Raw genomic sequence first — 17894 nt, 5'->3', positions numbered from 1 at the left:
ACCGCAAGCTTCTTTCGTTTGCTTTCATTTCGTTTTATTCTAAGTCTTTATTTTCTTGATACTCTAACTCAAATCGGTATTTTTCCTAAAAAGAATACCAGCCTAAGCCTAAGTTAACTTGACAAAATACGCGTCCGCTCCGAACCTGAGTTACTCCTCACTTTCGCTTTGAAGATTCCTCCACGTGACCGCACGCGTCAGTCCCAAACAGACGCACCAGAAAGGGCACGGACAGAGTAACGTATTATTCTTAAATTTACCATCTGAAAGAACTGCTGTTAAGATTGTCTAAATATTGCTAAGGTTTTGGGGTCTCATTTTGATGTAAACTGTGTAAAACCTGGTTTGTCAAAAGTTATCATTCTTCTCTGATTTCCTCACAGAAACTTCTAACTCTAACTCTCTCTCTCTCTCTCTCTCTCTCTCTCTCTCTCTCTCTCTCTCTCTCTCTCTCTCTCTCTCTCTCTCTCTCTCTCTCTCTCGTTTCTTATCGCGATCATTTTAGTTTGTTTGTTTATTATGCATATTTACTCATGTGTGTTTTGATTTAGTACATTATAACCGTTAGCTTGTGTTACATTAAATTCCATTAATCTTTTGAATTAAAATTTGCCTATGTTCCATTAGTGAGTCACTGAAAGCGTAAAAGATCAAGTTACCAAGCTCTACCCTATTATAATATAATACTTAAATTGTCTAAAACACGCAAATGTGATTTCTAGTGGCCACAGAAATAATATTTGACGGTGTTACAGACTGGTGATTCCCTATGCAAATTTCGCGTGCACGTCTGCTGGACATACGTGTGCAAGATAACTGAATGGTGTTTCTACCTAAATTCCCCTGATTAAAGATAAATTTACCTACCTATATTAATGGTTATTACGAGTAATCGTATTAATTGTTAATATAAGGCGACGTTTGACTCATTCCATATTTGGAAATAATTTAATATATGTATGCAACATAAATATTCATATCTCATGAATATCGTATCTCATATAGGGAGTTAATAAATCCCCTAAACAGAGTCATTTCCGCTACAGTCCAATCTGCTGTCACCCCATCTCGTTTGACAGCAGTGTGTGTGTGTGTCCAGTGTTTAGTTGCGTACTTTGTATCAGTTAGTAATTTAATCCCATTTGTGTATGTGTAGGCCTAGTCCAACATTCGTTAGTGTTATTTGTGCTATATGCCGATGTTCTGAGTTTATTGTTCTGTATGTGGGATAAGAGAACAGGTCAGTAGATCGCGCGATGTACATTGTGTCCGTAGTAATATCAGGTGTTAGACACAATAGGTAAGTGTGCGTCACCCTTTGTATTTTTGTTTTCTTAGTTAGAGAAGGATTTAAGGTCGTAGTCGAATACGCTGAAGAAGTCGTTTATTGTTCTTTTATTAGGTTAGAGGTTGGCGAATATAGTTTAAGGAAATTATTTTGTAATATTTGATTCTTTAATTTGGCGCCACTTGAGTTAGCAAACAGAACGTTGGCACAACGTACCCGACCTTCTAACAACGTTTTAACAACATGGCCAAAAGGTTGCTTTAACTACTTTGTGTGGTGAAGGTTGTTACAGCGTTGTCACAATGTTGACATTAAACCACCGTTCAGGGCCATTGCTTAAGTTTGTGCATAGGGTATCTGGACAACCACTGGACTACATAATGTAGGCTCTGCCTTGAAGCGGGAAAATCAGCCTTTTAAATTCCAACCACTGTTGGGCTCATTGTGTTCTCATTCATCATCGAGCAAGGATACGTGTGTATTGCATTTAATTTAGCCTCAGCTATCAAACACAACCTATACAACTTTAATTTAATGTGACTAATGTAGCATCGCTCGCACTGTTTTAGTTTTTCATTTGATTTAATTGTCTGCAATTTAGTCTCATTCGTTTCTTGGCTTCTCTGGATTTGTGGATGTTTCCCCGGTTACCGGCCTTTATCGACGGCATTCGATACTGTCTGCCATACAGAACCCAGTTTTGTTCATTAAATGTTCTGATCTGCCTTTGCTTTTTATGTTTTATTTATTATAGGCCTACACAGCAAAAACTCCAGTGTTCACAGAAAACACTCCAGTGTTAAATTAACACTCCTGTTAAATTAACACTCCTGGGAGTTTATATGAGTCCACACTCAAGAGTGTAAAGTGTTAAAATATGAGTGTTAAATGAACACTCAAGAGTGTTAAAGTTAATGAGATAATTAAGTTATTAATTGAGTGATTATTGAGCATTAGTGATGAACACCTGATGTTAACAAGCAGAATCACAGAAGGAGAAAATCACAAATTGTAAGCCACCATTATGGAGATCAGTGCTTGCTTTAGTTGGGCTCCTGATCCTTATATTATTTACTTTAAATTTTGTTTGCCTGCTGTTATTATTTTATAACAGACAGAGGAATAAAGAAAAAAGTGATCTGTTGGTTATGTTATGACAATCATAATTTGAACTTGATCACTGAACCCTTATTTCTGACTTAGTTTTAAGTTGTTTATTACAGCATAACTATGATTCTACATAAATATCTAGAATTTATCAATAAATACGGAATAATTTGTTTTAATTATTATTAATTATTCATTTAAAAAAATAAATCTTTATTTTAGGCACACACAGACATCAAGATTCAGTCTATGCATATCAACAATGGTGATGAGCAAAATATTCAATTAGGAAAAGGAAATTACTTAAAAGGCAATTCAGATCATAATTTGTTAATTCCGCAATGCATGATGGGAGCATTAATGAGTTGATTGGTGGCAGCCACTGCAACATGATTTATTCTTGTCACCATTGTTGAGATTCACAGGCTGATTATTGATGTCTGTGTTTCTAAGTAAAGTGATTTAAAAGTCTCTTGATCAGAACAATGTTTATTAAATATTTTGGATTATATTAAAAATACTGAAAATCATATGCTTTAGAATCAGAGAGCTGTTGAATTAACAAGTTAAACTATCTAAATATGTTTTGTTTATTTCAGATCACAATATGATTACGTCAAAACATAATCAACACCATCAGATCACATTTTCTCTTTGTCCATCTGACTGTTACTAATCAGTAACAGCAGACAAGCAAAATTTTAAGTAAATAATTTAAGGGCCAAGACCCCAACTAAAGCAAACACTGATCTCCATAATGGTGGCTTACAATTTGTGATTTTCTCCTTCAGTGATTCTGCTTGTTAACATCAGGTGTCTTCAATAATGCTCAATCATCACTCAATTATTAACTTAATTATCTCATTAACTTTTACACTCTTGAGTGTTCATTTAACACTCATATTTTAACACTTTACACTCTTGAGTGTGGACTCATATAAACTCCCAGGAGTGTTAATTTAACACTGGAGTTTTTGCTGTGTACTTAAAATAAATTTGTATATTCGTTCGTTTATTTCTTTTTTTTCTTTTTTTCACAAATGAATGACTTTTGGAAGTGCAATTTGATTACCATATGCAGTTTTAATAAAGTTGAATTAACAAAACCTTCTGTCATTTTTACTCTTCAAAGTGTACACTTGCAGGTGTTGATTATAATTAGGTTTTACTGATAGCCCCATTAAATAATAATAAGGATAAACAATATTTAAAAATATAAGTATCTAACAACATGCTAAATGGGGGATATCTAGGCATATAAAAAAATTGTCAGAACGTCGTCTCTCAGTTGCTGAATGTTGCGTAACAACGTTGCTACAGCCCTGTCGCGTCTTACAATTCTACATTGTTACAATGTTGCGAGCACGTAGACAGAAAGACAGAGACGTTGCCACACCGTAAATGTGTTTGCTGGGTTTTCCCTATAATTATTATTATTTATTTTTATATTCCATTGTACATAGTTCACTCACTTTATCTAGTGACTTTGGGTTTTTGTAATAAATTATCACGTTTCCAACACTGGCTGTATCATTTCATGTTTTTTTCTGCTTTTCCCAATCTACCAGCAGTAGTGTGATATCTATATAAATATTGCGTTCCATCTCCTAGACCTTTAAAGATCGTGACAGCCTATATAGGTAAAACAATTGGGGTTAAGCGTTCTTGACTTGCTGTCCGCAGCGGAGGGGCTCAAGGAAGAGGCTTCAGCTCAAGCTCTGATAAACCACAGGGACTATTTCTTGAAAGATAAGGATTACTCCAAAGGTGTGTTCAGCTCTGTATGCTTTCTAATCGCTCTCGCAGTACTTTGATGTCATACACCAATCAGTTACTGATCTAGATCCTCATCTTTCCTTTTTTGAACCAACCCTGACACACAGTTTGTGCAGGCAACACCAAAAAATTTGTTTAGAGGAACAAACTCTTTTATACATAGACATGGATGTCGAAGGAATTGTATTGTTTGTTCAAGTTTTCACTGGGGTCTTTTACATTAGTTTTTTTTTATGTACATGTGAATAATTACAAATTTGTCCAGTACTTTAAACCAAGTCTTGTTTAACTTGTATATGCCACTAAAGCATAAGATCACATGAAGTGAGCAAACACTGACAATTTCCCCTGCTGTCTGCAACCCAATCAGAACTATGCAGTCACCCATTTTAGGTTACAATCCACCTTGTTAAGAGTCATTGTTTCAGCAAATTTCCTTATGAAAATGATTAGTTCAAAAGTTTGTTTCATACAGCTTTCATAAGCATTTATTTGAATTAACATGTTTCACAACATTCATGATTTGTTTCTGCGCTGAGCCAATTTTTGCTGTACACTGCCTGCTGAACTCAGCAAAAAATACAATAAAAAGCACTGTAGACCTGTTTGTCTGACGTTTTGGGGTGAGACTGTGTTATGTCAACACATTATTGCAATATAGACTTTAGACAAAGCAACATAAAATACTTGAGCAAAGTACTCACGCATTGTTTGAAAAGATGTCTATCTAGGTTGATTGAAAAATAGGTAAAAACTATTTTTGAAAGTTGTAGTTTGTGTTCTTATAACTCTTTCGAAAGATGATTGAAAGAATGTTTCAGGAACATCACACTAACCTTTAAATAACATTCTAGTAACATTAAGGAAACTGGTAATTTTTATGTTCTTGGAATGTTAGAAATCAACGTTCCTAGAATGTTGAATTTTAAATCAAAATTAAGTTGAAAGAACGTTTGAGGAACATTATAGCTTTTAAAACACGTTCCTCTAAGTCTAACGTCAAGAAAATTGGACATTTTTCCCGTTCCCAGAACCAACACTGAAAATTTGGAGAATGTTCTTATAGCAAAAGTCTGTTAGCTGGGTGGTAGATTGTGTTGGTCATTATGGGAATGATCGGACTGTGTCGGTGTTCTTTATTTTGCGCGTCGTCAGTAGATCACGCACAGAACTTTCCACTCCCATCAGCGCTTTTTTGGAATTGCTAGTTTACCCAGTTTAATACACCTGGACCCATGTGGACTCCAATAAAATGTTTATGTAATTTTCCCCTCACAAATAATTAAAACTGGCTGTGTCTATAATATGATAAACTAGACACCTTTAGATAAAATTTTAAATCATTATTATTATTATTTTAAATTATTATTGACCCTGGTTCATTATGGTACTCTTGTAAGAAAGTAGCAATGGCTGGGACAGACTTTAAAATCACCTCTGCTTAAAAAGATCCATGAAATAAGCTTCTCCTGTTCAGATTTAAAGAAATACTCCACCGTTTTTTAAAATGGGGCTTATTTACCGTCTTTCCTACATTTAGATAGGTAGGCAAATACATTTTTGTCTCAGTGCATGCATTGTTTTAGTTTGGCAGGGTCGCCGCTAGCTTAGCTTGCCATAATGAATGGAATCCTCATTATGTTGCCAGCTAGCATGTCCTGAGTAAAAGTGATTAAAGAAAACACAAAAAAAAACACCTAATTACTTCTTGAGTACAAATAGCGATGCAGATTAAGACTAGATTTCCTAGGCAAAAATTGACTTGGGACTATATTGGGGCGCAGCACAGGCACACATACTTGGGCGTAGAGATATCATGCAACACCTGAAATCCCACAACTTCCATCAACATACCGGCGTGAATATTAGCTGCCTATAGCCCTATGGCTATAGCTGATATCTCTGCGCCCAAGTAGCAGTGCTTCGCCTGTGCTTAGCCCCAATATAGTCCCAAGTCAATATCTGCGCAGGCCACAAGAAGTAATTAGGTGGGGTTTTTTTATCACTTTTACTCAGGACATGTTAGCTGGCAACAAAGGATTCCATTCATTATGCTAAGCTAAGCTAAGCTAAGCTAGCGGCGACCCTAACAAACTAAAAAAAATGCATGCACTGAAACAAAAATGCATTTGCCCACCTATCTAAATGTAGGAAAGACGGTGAATAAGCCCTATTTCAAAAAACGGTGAAGTGTTCCTTTAAGCTTAAGGATCTGTTGCTATGACAGCAACTCCGGGATGAGCTTCAAAGAAACTAACAATCCTGGATCATGTCTAATCGTCAACAATGAAATCTAGATAACTGAGTAATAGGCTACACGTACGAAGAACTGCCCCAGCACTTGCAAAGGGAATAAATGCATAAATCTCTGTGGTATTTTGAGTTCATTGGGGGTCAGCCCACATAAGCACTGAATCATCGCCGTGTGTCCTGCTGTGGGCTAGATTAAATTTGGTCTGTGCTCTAACTTCAGGGTAAGGGAAAAAGGAAATCACAGAGTCAGTTTTTGTCTTCCATTAAACAATCACTTACTTAAAGTCCCCCTGTGGTGAAAATCAAGTTTTTTTATGTTGTTTAAATGTCTATGTGGTGTTTTTAATATGCTTTGAGACAAACCATGTGCAAATTCACAAGTCAACACCATTGCTGAGTATTTTCTCTTTAAAACTGCAGTGAACCAAAGACAGTCGACTAAGACAAGACGATGACAACGCAGTCCTGAAGTGTCAACCAGTCCCTTCCCTGTTACTGAAGTCAACGTGATCCCGGCCGTGTCCAGATCAGATGGTGGACCAGCACTTGGACTCATCCATGACGCATCCCTGAAGTGCCAGCCGGCGTGATGACTCCGACTTCCAACTAGATGGAAATGGATAAATACTCTAAATGTTCTGATCCAATCTGACTTGTAATGCTGCCTGAATCATAATCATAAAATGTTTGTTCGTTGGCCAGAGGAGAACTGGCCCCCGACTGAGCCTGGTTTCTCCCATGGTTTTTTTTATCCATTCTGTCACCTGATGGAGTTTTGGTTCCTTGCCACTGTTTGCCATGGATTTTGGCTTGCTTAGTTGGGGACATTTATTATCCAACAATATTATTGTTCTGCCTTACTTAAGGTGGATGATGATGCAATTTTTTGTATTATTTTCATGTTATCACTGTGAAGCTGCTTTGATACAATCTGTATTGTAAAAAGTGCTATATAAATAAAGGTGACTTGACTTGACAGTCACAAACAGTGGCGGCTGGTGAAAAATATATTCGGTGGGGCTGTGCCATATTCAGTCAGTTTCAATAGTCTGGTAACCATAGGAGTCATCAGGTCTTTTAGCGTTGTGGCTCTTCCTCAAGACATCCGTCAAACATCCACCCTTCTCTCCTTCAAAAACCCAAACACTCCCCTGCTAGGTCACTATTAATGATAAAGCCTGCCGGCACGTTGATCTGATTGGTTACAAGGTAGTTTGTGACGTCAGAAACACCAGCGATTTCAAACTGTGTAGAAGAACTTGGAGGAAACACAACCACGAACACACTGACATCAAACAATGCAATACCAAGAACAAACTGAAACACAGGGCAAATCTGAACTGAGGACACTAATTCATCTGTAAACTAGGAGACAGACAGGCAGGGAACAGAGGCCCTGTCCACACGAACACGGATATTTAAAAAAAAAAAAAAAGCTTTTTCTATGCGGTTTTGCCGTTCGTCCACATGCATGACAGGTCACTGAAACCAAACCTTTTTGAAAACTCCTGCCAGGGTGAAGAATTTTTTGGAAAAAAAAAGTTGCAGTGTTGTCATGTAGCCGGTGAAACCGGAGATTTTGGCTTGTGACATCGGAGTGTGTGCTGTTATCTCCTTTGTTTACATGAGACGTAGCCAAAATATTGCTGCTAATAACTGTGCTAACAGAGCTTATAACATGTATACATGCACAGTTCTCCCATTATATTGCAGAACAGAGGCGTCAGAATGCAATACTATGCTGGTCACTGCTTAACACACATTGCTAGCATACCGGAATCAGTAATAACCTTTTTTTCAGGCTTCTGATTGGCCAACATGGCCATAGAGTTAGGGTTGTAGCAAATTAGCTCTATGAAATATTAATAATCAATCACAACTTGTTATAGTTGCTTAGGAATATTTGGATCAGTTAATCGGATTAACTTGATGTAGCTACATTAACATTACAACCAAATACTCAGTTAGTCCTGTGAACCATCAATATTGGTTATTAATTCTAAGAAATTTACATTTCCGGGGCATAGGAAATGTCTTTCTTAGTACTAAGAACAAGTAGTCAAAATAGTAGTCACGACGCGCTTGCCTCGAGTACCTTATTGCTTTTATAAAACGGTTACCACACAATACAACTATTAAAGCGGAAAAATCTGTATAAATGCAACTTTCATGAAGTAAAATCACTAAAAGCCTTCTTCCGCTGGAAAAAAATAGTCCCTGGCCGTAAACAGCAACAGAAGTTACATACATTATTTTGCCAATAGATGGCGGCAAAGACTGTCTTTATGAGTGAGTCAGTCAGTAGAGAAGACTTTTACATTTAAAGGACTCAAACTTGTGATTATGGAGAAGGAAGAGGCAACTGACAGATGACTATGGGCACGGGAAAACCCCTTAACTGTTAAAAGGACAAGATATCACAGCGGACATTCAAACATTCAAAAATACACAATTTGAAAGCTGAGACTTTATTTCATACCAAAAGTAGCTCTGTCCTGTCTGTTGGCGCATTGTCCTCTTTGCTCCGACCGATAAAATGTGGAGTGAGAGCGGAATGGCTTGTCGGACGTAGCAACAGTAACCAAGAGGGGCGAGTCTTTGTGAAAGGTCAAGATTGGGGGGTGGAGATTGGAGTTTATAGAGACCAAACATTCCACACATATGATTTGAAGTCTGAAACATTAACCCAATAGAGTAGAGTTTAAAAAAGAACTCTAAAGAATACATAGGCCAAACCACATAAAAGGAAAATCATGAGATGGGAAAATGTTTATAAATTTCTCAAGTGGCTATTTATAGAATATATAGGATTAACAGGGTTTATTTCTTCTCCTCAGCTAGAATTAAGTGAGAGTCACAACTCTCTTGAAATTTATTTTGGGGTCATAAAAGTCTTCTTATCAGTATTACTGTGTCCTGTAACAGGACACCGGGTTCTGCCAGTGTTTTAGCTTCACTTGGGATGTTAGTTTTCAGGGAAGTTTCATAGACCTTTGTTGGGAGAGTGAGTTTGCTGGATTATTTATTAAATATAATTAATAATTTGTGTGTGTCTGATTGATCCAGAGGCTACAGGGTTATATCGCCAACTGTTGGTTTGGCATACTCTTGACAGTGCTTCATAGCGTGTTTTTGCGTTTACATGTAGACTGAGATTTTTTTTAAACCGTACTTGTGTGGACAATTTTTTTTTTTTTTACGAAAGAGGAAAAACACTGTTTATAAAAAATACCAATGTATGTGTGGACTAGGCCAGATGAGAATATGAACTAATTAAGAAACTAACTGTGAACAGAAACATTACATAACACAATGAAAACTTAATCAAAAACAGAACACACACACGTGACAAACACCTACTGCTTCAAATATTGTTCTGAAGAAACCCAAAGTTAAATACAAACGGCTGAGGCTAATGTTTAATAAGATCCGTTATGCCCGTTCAACCGTAATAATTGTTTTATGAATCTGTATGGAATTTAATCATAATGGATTGCATGTAGTTTATGAAGGGGTAGGTTTTAAGTGCCAGTGTTAAAATTGTGGTCTTGACTAGCATTATAAGAGCCCTTTAAAAAAAAACAGCCCTATTTTATATTGCCTAAAATACACTGAGCATGTTTTTAACTCTTAAATAACTCTATATATTTAATTATTTTTGTTTATTACTTATTACGTAAAGCAAGATCCAATTTTTCTTTTCTCAGACAATAAATAATGATTTAAAAAAATAAAGTATACAATTATGCTAAACATGTTAAACAAATTGGCCCAACACAAGTCCAAGGTTCAGAAAAAAAGAGAAAGACAAAGAGAGAAAAAGAAAATATGCCTACCTGCTATGCAGAGGCCAAATATGGTGAGCAGTAGCAGAATATAAAGGGACACAATGGCATATTTGATTGCAGTGTAGGAATCCAATTGACCACAGCAATTATCTGTCTTTCTCCTGTACTTTGAAGAACCTACTGTGAAAGATAAACACTGATCAACATGGAGTCTAGAAAGACACACAGAAACACATAGACTTTAACTTCAGGGACTAGGGAGGTTACTCCAATTTAGAAAGACTACAGCATTGGCTCGATACCACAATTTTGGCTTCGGTACGATAACAGAATTTAATACCTCTGTATCTATAATAAATCGATACCATAGGTGACTCAGCAGCCTCAAAAGATAACTGAACTAGAAATAATTTTATTAAACATGAACATTAAACATGAACATAAACTAACAACATATTTCCCTTTACTGAAAAAAAAAACACATAAAATAACACTTAATCCCTAAATTGACTCTCCTAATGCAGTCCCTTACAAAGCATGCTGGGAACTACAGATCCACTTCTCAGAACTCCGTTTCCCAAAAGCATCATAAGCCTAAGTAGATCGTAGAGCCTAGCTCACAATGCTTTTGAGAAATGCAGCCCTGGGCAGTGGATCTGTTGTTCCCAGCATGCTTTGTAAGGGACTGCATTAGGAGAGTCAATTTAGGGATTAAGTGTTATTTTATGTATTTTTCAGTAAAGAAAAAGATGTTGATAGTTTATGTTAATGTTTAATGTTCAGTTATGTTGGACATTTAAAGGAGTTTCTGTTATTGAATTCTGTGGTTACCATTGTACTAAGGAGTAGCGCTGTCAATTGGGATTTTCACTTTGATGCATCATAATGGGCCCTATCACACACACGGTGCAATGCGGCGACAGGTGCGAGTCTGCGACGGAAGTGTTTTTTGCTAGTTTCAGCCCAACGCAATTATCATTTTCATGTTCTGCAACTGGCTTTTAAAGGGAAAGGGAGATGAGACTCTGATTGGTATTTTGCACGTTACACCCAAAATACACCCATTACTCATTAAGAGAAAAGGGAAAACCCTTTAAGACCATGTGCGGTCTGGCGCGCCGACCATTTTTCCCGTCGTTAAACTAGAAAAAGTGGATTCGGACACGCCTTAAGTGCACTTGCACCCTGCGCTTTAGATCATGCGCTTAGAATGGTAAAATATTAACCCGCAATTGGGTTAAAGGTTTAGAATTTAAATTTTATCTAACAGCGTGATGTAAATTATGGTAATGACCATAGACTGTAAAAAAATATGGACGTAGTGTCCGTGACGTCACCCGTAGGTTTCTGAAGAGCATTTTTGAAGCCTAAAGTGGGCGGAGCCGGCCATCGCCATTTTGGCTTCGCGGATAACAGAATATGGGCAAAGAGGCGGAGCTGAGGAGCCTGGCTATCGGAAACCACGCCCACCTAACGCAACGTTATTAGCTCAGGCTTGGGAGCTAATGCTACTCACAGTACCAACTCTGTGACTCCACAGTGCCTCGTGCTAAAGTGACAGTTGATGATTAAAATCAGAATGCCAATTAAAAGGTCCTGTTTTTGCCCTTCGAAATATTATAATAGTTAAAAGACATAGCTACAAGTGAGACTGTGTATCGTGATTCTGTACAGCTATTCTGCAAGTTGAAAATGTATTATGCAGTAACTTTTCAATATTACTCTGAGAGTGTGTGTGACCGTGATTGTGTGCATACATGTCAGTCACTCTTTTTTACAGACTATGGTCCATCAGCACGGCATCGCTCGTCAAGTTCGTAGAGAGCTTTATTCAGTCCATTTTAAATTCTGATTTTGATTTTGATTTCTCAAATGGGTCAAAACATAGATATATGACCTATGAAGTTCAAGTAAATGCGCTAGAAATCCGCGCTAATTCAAGGATGTGCATTTATTGCATGGACGGAGAAAGCACAGACACCTGCAGGATTTCATCTGACGGAACATAAACATATTATAATCTGTTCCAGAGCAATGGTACTGCAGAACGAGTGTAGCCTTTATATTTATAGACATTTTTAAATCTGAAAACTCCAAAAAGCAACGAAATTGTCAGACATGCATTAGTTCACAGAGGAAAACTACTGAAATACAGCGCTGGTTGTTCTCTCGAACGATACTCGACGACAACGACAACATGGGGGAACCATGTTGTTTTAACATGGGGGAGATACAGATTTGACTCCCTTCTGCAGCCAGCCTCAAGCGGCCAGTTGATGAATTGCCGTTTAATTCACTTCCATGTTGGTTTCAAGAGAGAGACAGGGAGGCCGCTTGGTAATGACGCAATTTCACATGCTTCAGGAATGTATTTGCGTTAAATTATTTCAATGTGTTCGCATTAATCGCATGCATTAATATTTTAACGTTGACAGCTCTAATTTATAGCCATACTGAAAGCGACAATGGATAATTCACCTCAGATTTTAGGATTAAAGGAAACAAAAAGGTTCAAACAGTCAACTCAAAACTCAATGTGAACAGTCAAGGGTATTCAGTGAAAAATATTGTTCAAGTCACTCAGTACATATTTTTAATAATGTTAAAACAATTTGATTACATATTTATCCATTTGGTTGCGAGTGCAGTGTGCTTGCAAAGAGACTCCGCCCACACACTCTTCTGATTGGCCATGATCATTTTTTGTGTGGACAGACAAACTGCTTGTTGCTGAAATCTCACTGCATCGCATCTGGTTGTGACACAGTGTTAGAGAGACTGTAGTTCTGAGGCTACTACATTTTCAAAAAATTTGGTGAGAAGTAGGACAATACAAATTGGTCTGTAATTAGCAATTATAGCAGGGACAGGGACTGATTGAGGTTTCTCAAGAATTTGAGTGACGACAGCCATTTTGAGATCTTCAGGGACAATATGACAGAAAGGGCCTGTCTTGATCCAAAGCAAAATGGAAAGATGTCAGATAGACAAACTGTACAAAGAGAGGTAGATGCAGTCAAAGAAGATGTTTATTTCATAAATAACTCTGTGATTGATGGTGTGCAGTGCAGGTAATAAAGAAATAGTAGAGAAGATACAAACCTTCTTCACATAGGTTGAGTTTTGATAGATTCATCCCATCGTAGCCCTCCTCATAAAATGAACTGTTATCCCTATCTTCACTGTTGGTGGTCAGATACATTGCCTTGTTCTCCATTCACAACCCTCTGCAAAAATGGCAAACAAATGGTACAAAAGAAATTATTCAAGGACAGACCAAGCTGTTGTCAGTGGCAAATTAGTTGTAGAAACTAGGCAAGGCAAAAACAAGGCAAACTAGGCAAATAAAGATGAGAAAAAGATCTAATTGCAGCAGATTTTGCTTTTATTAACAAAGCTCTCAAAAGAAAAATACGCAGGATACTTAGACTTAAAAAAAAAAAAACATGCAACAGAACAACCGCCGAGAACAGATAAAAAACGGAAAGAAACGCTACCACAGAAACCGAAAATTCTCGGGCCAGCAGCATGTGTCCAAATTTCAATCTTAACCGTTCTATTTCATCAGAAACGATCTGAAAACAGGGCGTTAAGTGTAAAATACCGAACTTGTCCTTTAACTCCACATCAGCTGCATAAATTCTTCAACTAACCACCCTCTGTGCCGGGAGCAGCAGCTCATTTGCATTTAAAGGGACAGACACAAAAACGGAGCGTTTTTGCTCACCCTCAAAAAGTGACAATTATAATATGCTATATTATAAATATCTGTGGGGTATTTTGAGCTAAAACTTCAAATACACTGGGGACATCAAAGACTTATTTTACATCTTATGAAAAGGGCATTATACCACCCCTTTAAATACCCAAACAAACTAATCAATCAAATGTAGCCTACAGGTGCACAATAATCAAAATTTATGAAAAACCATGGAACTCAAGACTATTAGGCAACAGAATTAAAACCCACCCTAAACAGACATAGACACAGATTACCCATTGCAGTTGTGACCAAAAAAGGGATTTAGTTAGATTTATACAATTTTAATATACAATTTGGCCATCTTTACACTTTAAGAACTGTTTGTATTTGACTTTCTCATAAATAACAATGTCCTACAATTAAAATGATAATTATTACATAGAGTTTATCAACAAAGGTACAACATAACATATAAAGAAGCATCTGATTTTGGTTTATATGTGATCTACACCACGTTACAATTATACTATACAGTATGGAAAAAAAATTGATGAAAAACTGCCTAATTACTACTTATAGAGAGTAACATTTTTAACAACAGAAAGTTACTTTCAAAAGGTGATTTAGTGCTACTGTTGACATCAGTACTTCTGCAATAATCTGAATTATTGTAAGACAGAAATAATAATACTGTGTGTTTGAAAAGACTGTTTGTGAAGCTGTTTCATATAGGCTATATGACAACTGCTCTCTCTGGATCAGATCTGAGTGTGATCGTACTTGTCAAAGGTTTAATAGACAGAGCCGAATCGCTGTCATTTAGGAATAAGATTGTTATCATAGTATCCCTCATTTGTAGAAGTCACTTTGAATAAAAGCACCTGCTAAAATAATAAGTGTAATTATTTGTTTTACTTTATTAAAAATGTTTTAGGAATATTTTATTTTAGGTGTTGATAAGGCATCTCATGACAAGCACACATTGGAATTGCTCATGAAAAAACATTTGCATTAGTCAATAAAGATTGTGTTTAGTCAATTAGCATAGGTGTATTTTTATTTTAAAACTATAGTTTTATATTTAGCATTTATTAAGGGACATCGAAATTATTATGGGCTCACTGACCCTCACAGGTAATTTATAAAAAGTAAATGTTAAGAAATGGTTTGTGTGGAAAATTACAAAGTCTGTAAAAAGGACGTTAACACGGGCCAAAGACAGGACACGCTGAAGACGGATGCAAAGAGGAAATACTGCACAAGGCAAAGCAATCTCACTGTTCGCTGCAGTGCTCGAAATCTATGAAAAATACAGCTAAATATTGTATTGGGGGTGGGGGTTTATATGAATGTATCTCTGAAGAGAACTGACTGTCTTCAGAAAAGTTTTGATATCGGAATCAACCAATTTGCCAGTAAAAAATGCATGGTGCATCACTAGAAATGTTGATAACGTTGTCTAAACATTATCACAATCTTAATTCCCAGATGTGGGAAACTGCAAGGTTAAGGTGATTAATAATTATGATCAGGAGTCTTCTATATTGGATATTGTAGAACTTAATAATGTAACAAGAAAAAAATTCCAACAAAGCCAGAGAACTGGACTATTCTCCATCACTGCTTAGTCTGTGCATGGCTTCTATGAGGATAAAGCTCACACAAAAGTCAAAGTTTGAAGAATCTACTTCTGCCTGTATGGTCATTGTAACCACCATTTACTTCTTACAAAACAAACAGAGTCCAGTTTAAAAATGTAATTAAAAAGCACTCTATCTGGTCTCTCTGATTACACAAGTGCACACTGACAGTTTGGCACAAAGCGTGGACAGCACTGTGAGCTCATGTGGCTGCTATGCAACTCAGATTACTGTAAATCTACTGGATAATGGAGACAAAAAAAAAAAGAGAGAGAGCAAACCTCTCTGCAAACCTTTTCACTTTTTCAGTTCCCACATCTGCCTCTAATATTTGTCTCTTTACATTGCAGACTGCATCTTACATGAGAAGTTGCATACTTTTGGCGCAGCATTCTGTTTCCAATAGCAAAATAACACAGTGAATAACACAATAAAATAACATAAAATAACATACCACAATTGTTAAAATGTTCATCATCGTCACAACGACTTCAAAAAGAGGACAGGGTTATCATTAATGATGATAAATTAGGCCTACTTCACTTAGCTATGTCATACGGTAAATAAATATTGTGCTACAGAGGATGGTAACATAGCCTAATGTATTTTGCTTTAATGAGCAATTATTGCTCAAAAACCAGTACACTGCCATATATGCCTTGCTCATCCCATTACATTACATTGATTGTGTGCGGCTAGTTAACCTGAAAGATTCGGTTGAGATACTTTGGTATTTTTAGATAAAAAATATGTTATAAGGTTAAACCTTGCCAGTGCATGCATTGCTTACAACACCCGCAATACATCTTCACAAATAGGCTACCGTCTTCTTAATCTGACTGTAAGTGGTGACATTCCAATATACAAGACAATACAAATCTAGAATAGCATAGTAGATATGAGACTTGCACTAAATGAGTGTAGGCTATGACAAAAAAAATCTAGAAACTTTTTTGATCGCAACCACTTTTAGGCAGACGAGGCAGGAAAATAGCAAACAATTCCACAATACCGAGAATAAAACAAGACAGCTCATGATAAATATAAAATGTACATGAAAACATTCTACAATCTTATACTGTCCCAATTCGAGCTGTCAGCTCTGAACTACCTCACCAGAAGAAAAAAGCTGTTTGTGTCATTACCGGAGTCAAGTGGGTGCTGAAAGCCGCACAGGTTCTTGTTCAAACTGATGCTCTCACTGGTGGAGACTGAGCAGAGCAAAGATCCGTCAGCTAAAAACTATTTTGTTTTTTGTTGTCGCGCTACACGAACACCAGACCTGCGTAACGTTTTTCTGTACGTTCTGTGTGTACAGAGCAAATATATTCTTGCCTCAATCCATTGTCAAGCGTCCTTCGCACTCCAGAAAGTGTCCAATTTCATGCGACTCCCACATGTGGGAAAACACACAAAAGTGCTTCCCAGGGTTGCCAGATTGGGTAGACAACCTCGCAATCAATATTGTTACGAGTAGGCTACATGTAGACCAGAAAAGCGCTTATTGCGAGAGAGCTATCACCATGATATCACAATTGGCATGAATTTTTTATGAATACCAGAAATGCTGCAGGTAAAAATAATTAATTGCAGTGATATTCACATTGTAATAATATATATGCTCACATATATAAATAACAACATATGCTCACATATAAATAATATACATTTAGCTGAATATCAATTCAGCTGTCTGGTGCTTCTTTTTAGACGTTTGTTTTTAATATATTTCATGCTACAAAAACATATGAAACAATGGCAAACTTTGCAAAGTATCTATCAGAGAAAATAATTATTAAACATGACAAGCAAAATAAATGCACTGTAAAAATATATGTTAAAAATATATATTTTTTACAGAGAAAATGCAGTCAAATTTAACAAAGATTTAAAAAAAATATATATATAAAACGTTCCTTAAAATTTTCTTAAAAATACAGACATTCAGACCACTGAAAAAAACTGTCCTTATCCCTTAAATAAAGGAAAATGTTATGAGGTTTAACCTGAGATGTCCACAAATATAAATACTGTAAGGGTTCCCCAGCTAACAAAAAAACGTCCCCAAAACGTCCCCTGAACGTCCTCTGTAAATGCAAATAAATGTACAGATTTTTTTTTTTTGTATATATGTGATAAAAAGTTAAACAAGAATACATATAAATATTTCTCAATCATTCTTTCAAAAAGAGAAAACAGCCTGCCCATCCTCTCCCTACTCTCCTATGCTCTCCTCGCCTCTGGTGCCGATGCTGATGCTGCTGCTGCTGCTGCTGCTGCTGCTGCTGCTGGTACTGATGCTGGTGCTGGTGCTGCTGCTGATGCTGGTGCTGGTGCTG

At 36.7% G+C, this 17894-nt stretch overlaps 1 protein-coding gene across 1 annotated transcript in view; it reads right to left on the bottom strand.

Moving 5' to 3' along the window:
• Positions 1–16969, bottom strand: part of scara5 (scavenger receptor class A, member 5 (putative)) — a 69081-nt gene extending 52112 nt beyond the window's left edge. Inside the window, exons 1-3 of the mRNA XM_079583966.1 lie at positions 16701–16969; positions 13315–13439; positions 10261–10392 (exon numbers count right to left, since the gene is read on the bottom strand). Coding sequence (XP_079440092.1) covers positions 10261–10392; positions 13315–13429 — 247 coding nt within the window. The 5' untranslated portion in view covers positions 13430–13439; positions 16701–16969. The remainder of the gene's footprint in view (positions 1–10260; positions 10393–13314; positions 13440–16700) is intronic.
• Between the last annotated feature and the right edge of the window lie 925 nt (positions 16970–17894).

This window comes from Phoxinus phoxinus, assembly GCF_949152265.1.
Source record: "Phoxinus phoxinus genome assembly, chromosome: 16".
In the NCBI taxonomy this organism is placed as follows: Eukaryota; Metazoa; Chordata; class Actinopteri; order Cypriniformes; family Leuciscidae; genus Phoxinus; species Phoxinus phoxinus.
Note: the sequence above shows the minus strand (reverse complement) of the source record. Positions and strands in the feature narration are given on the sequence as shown.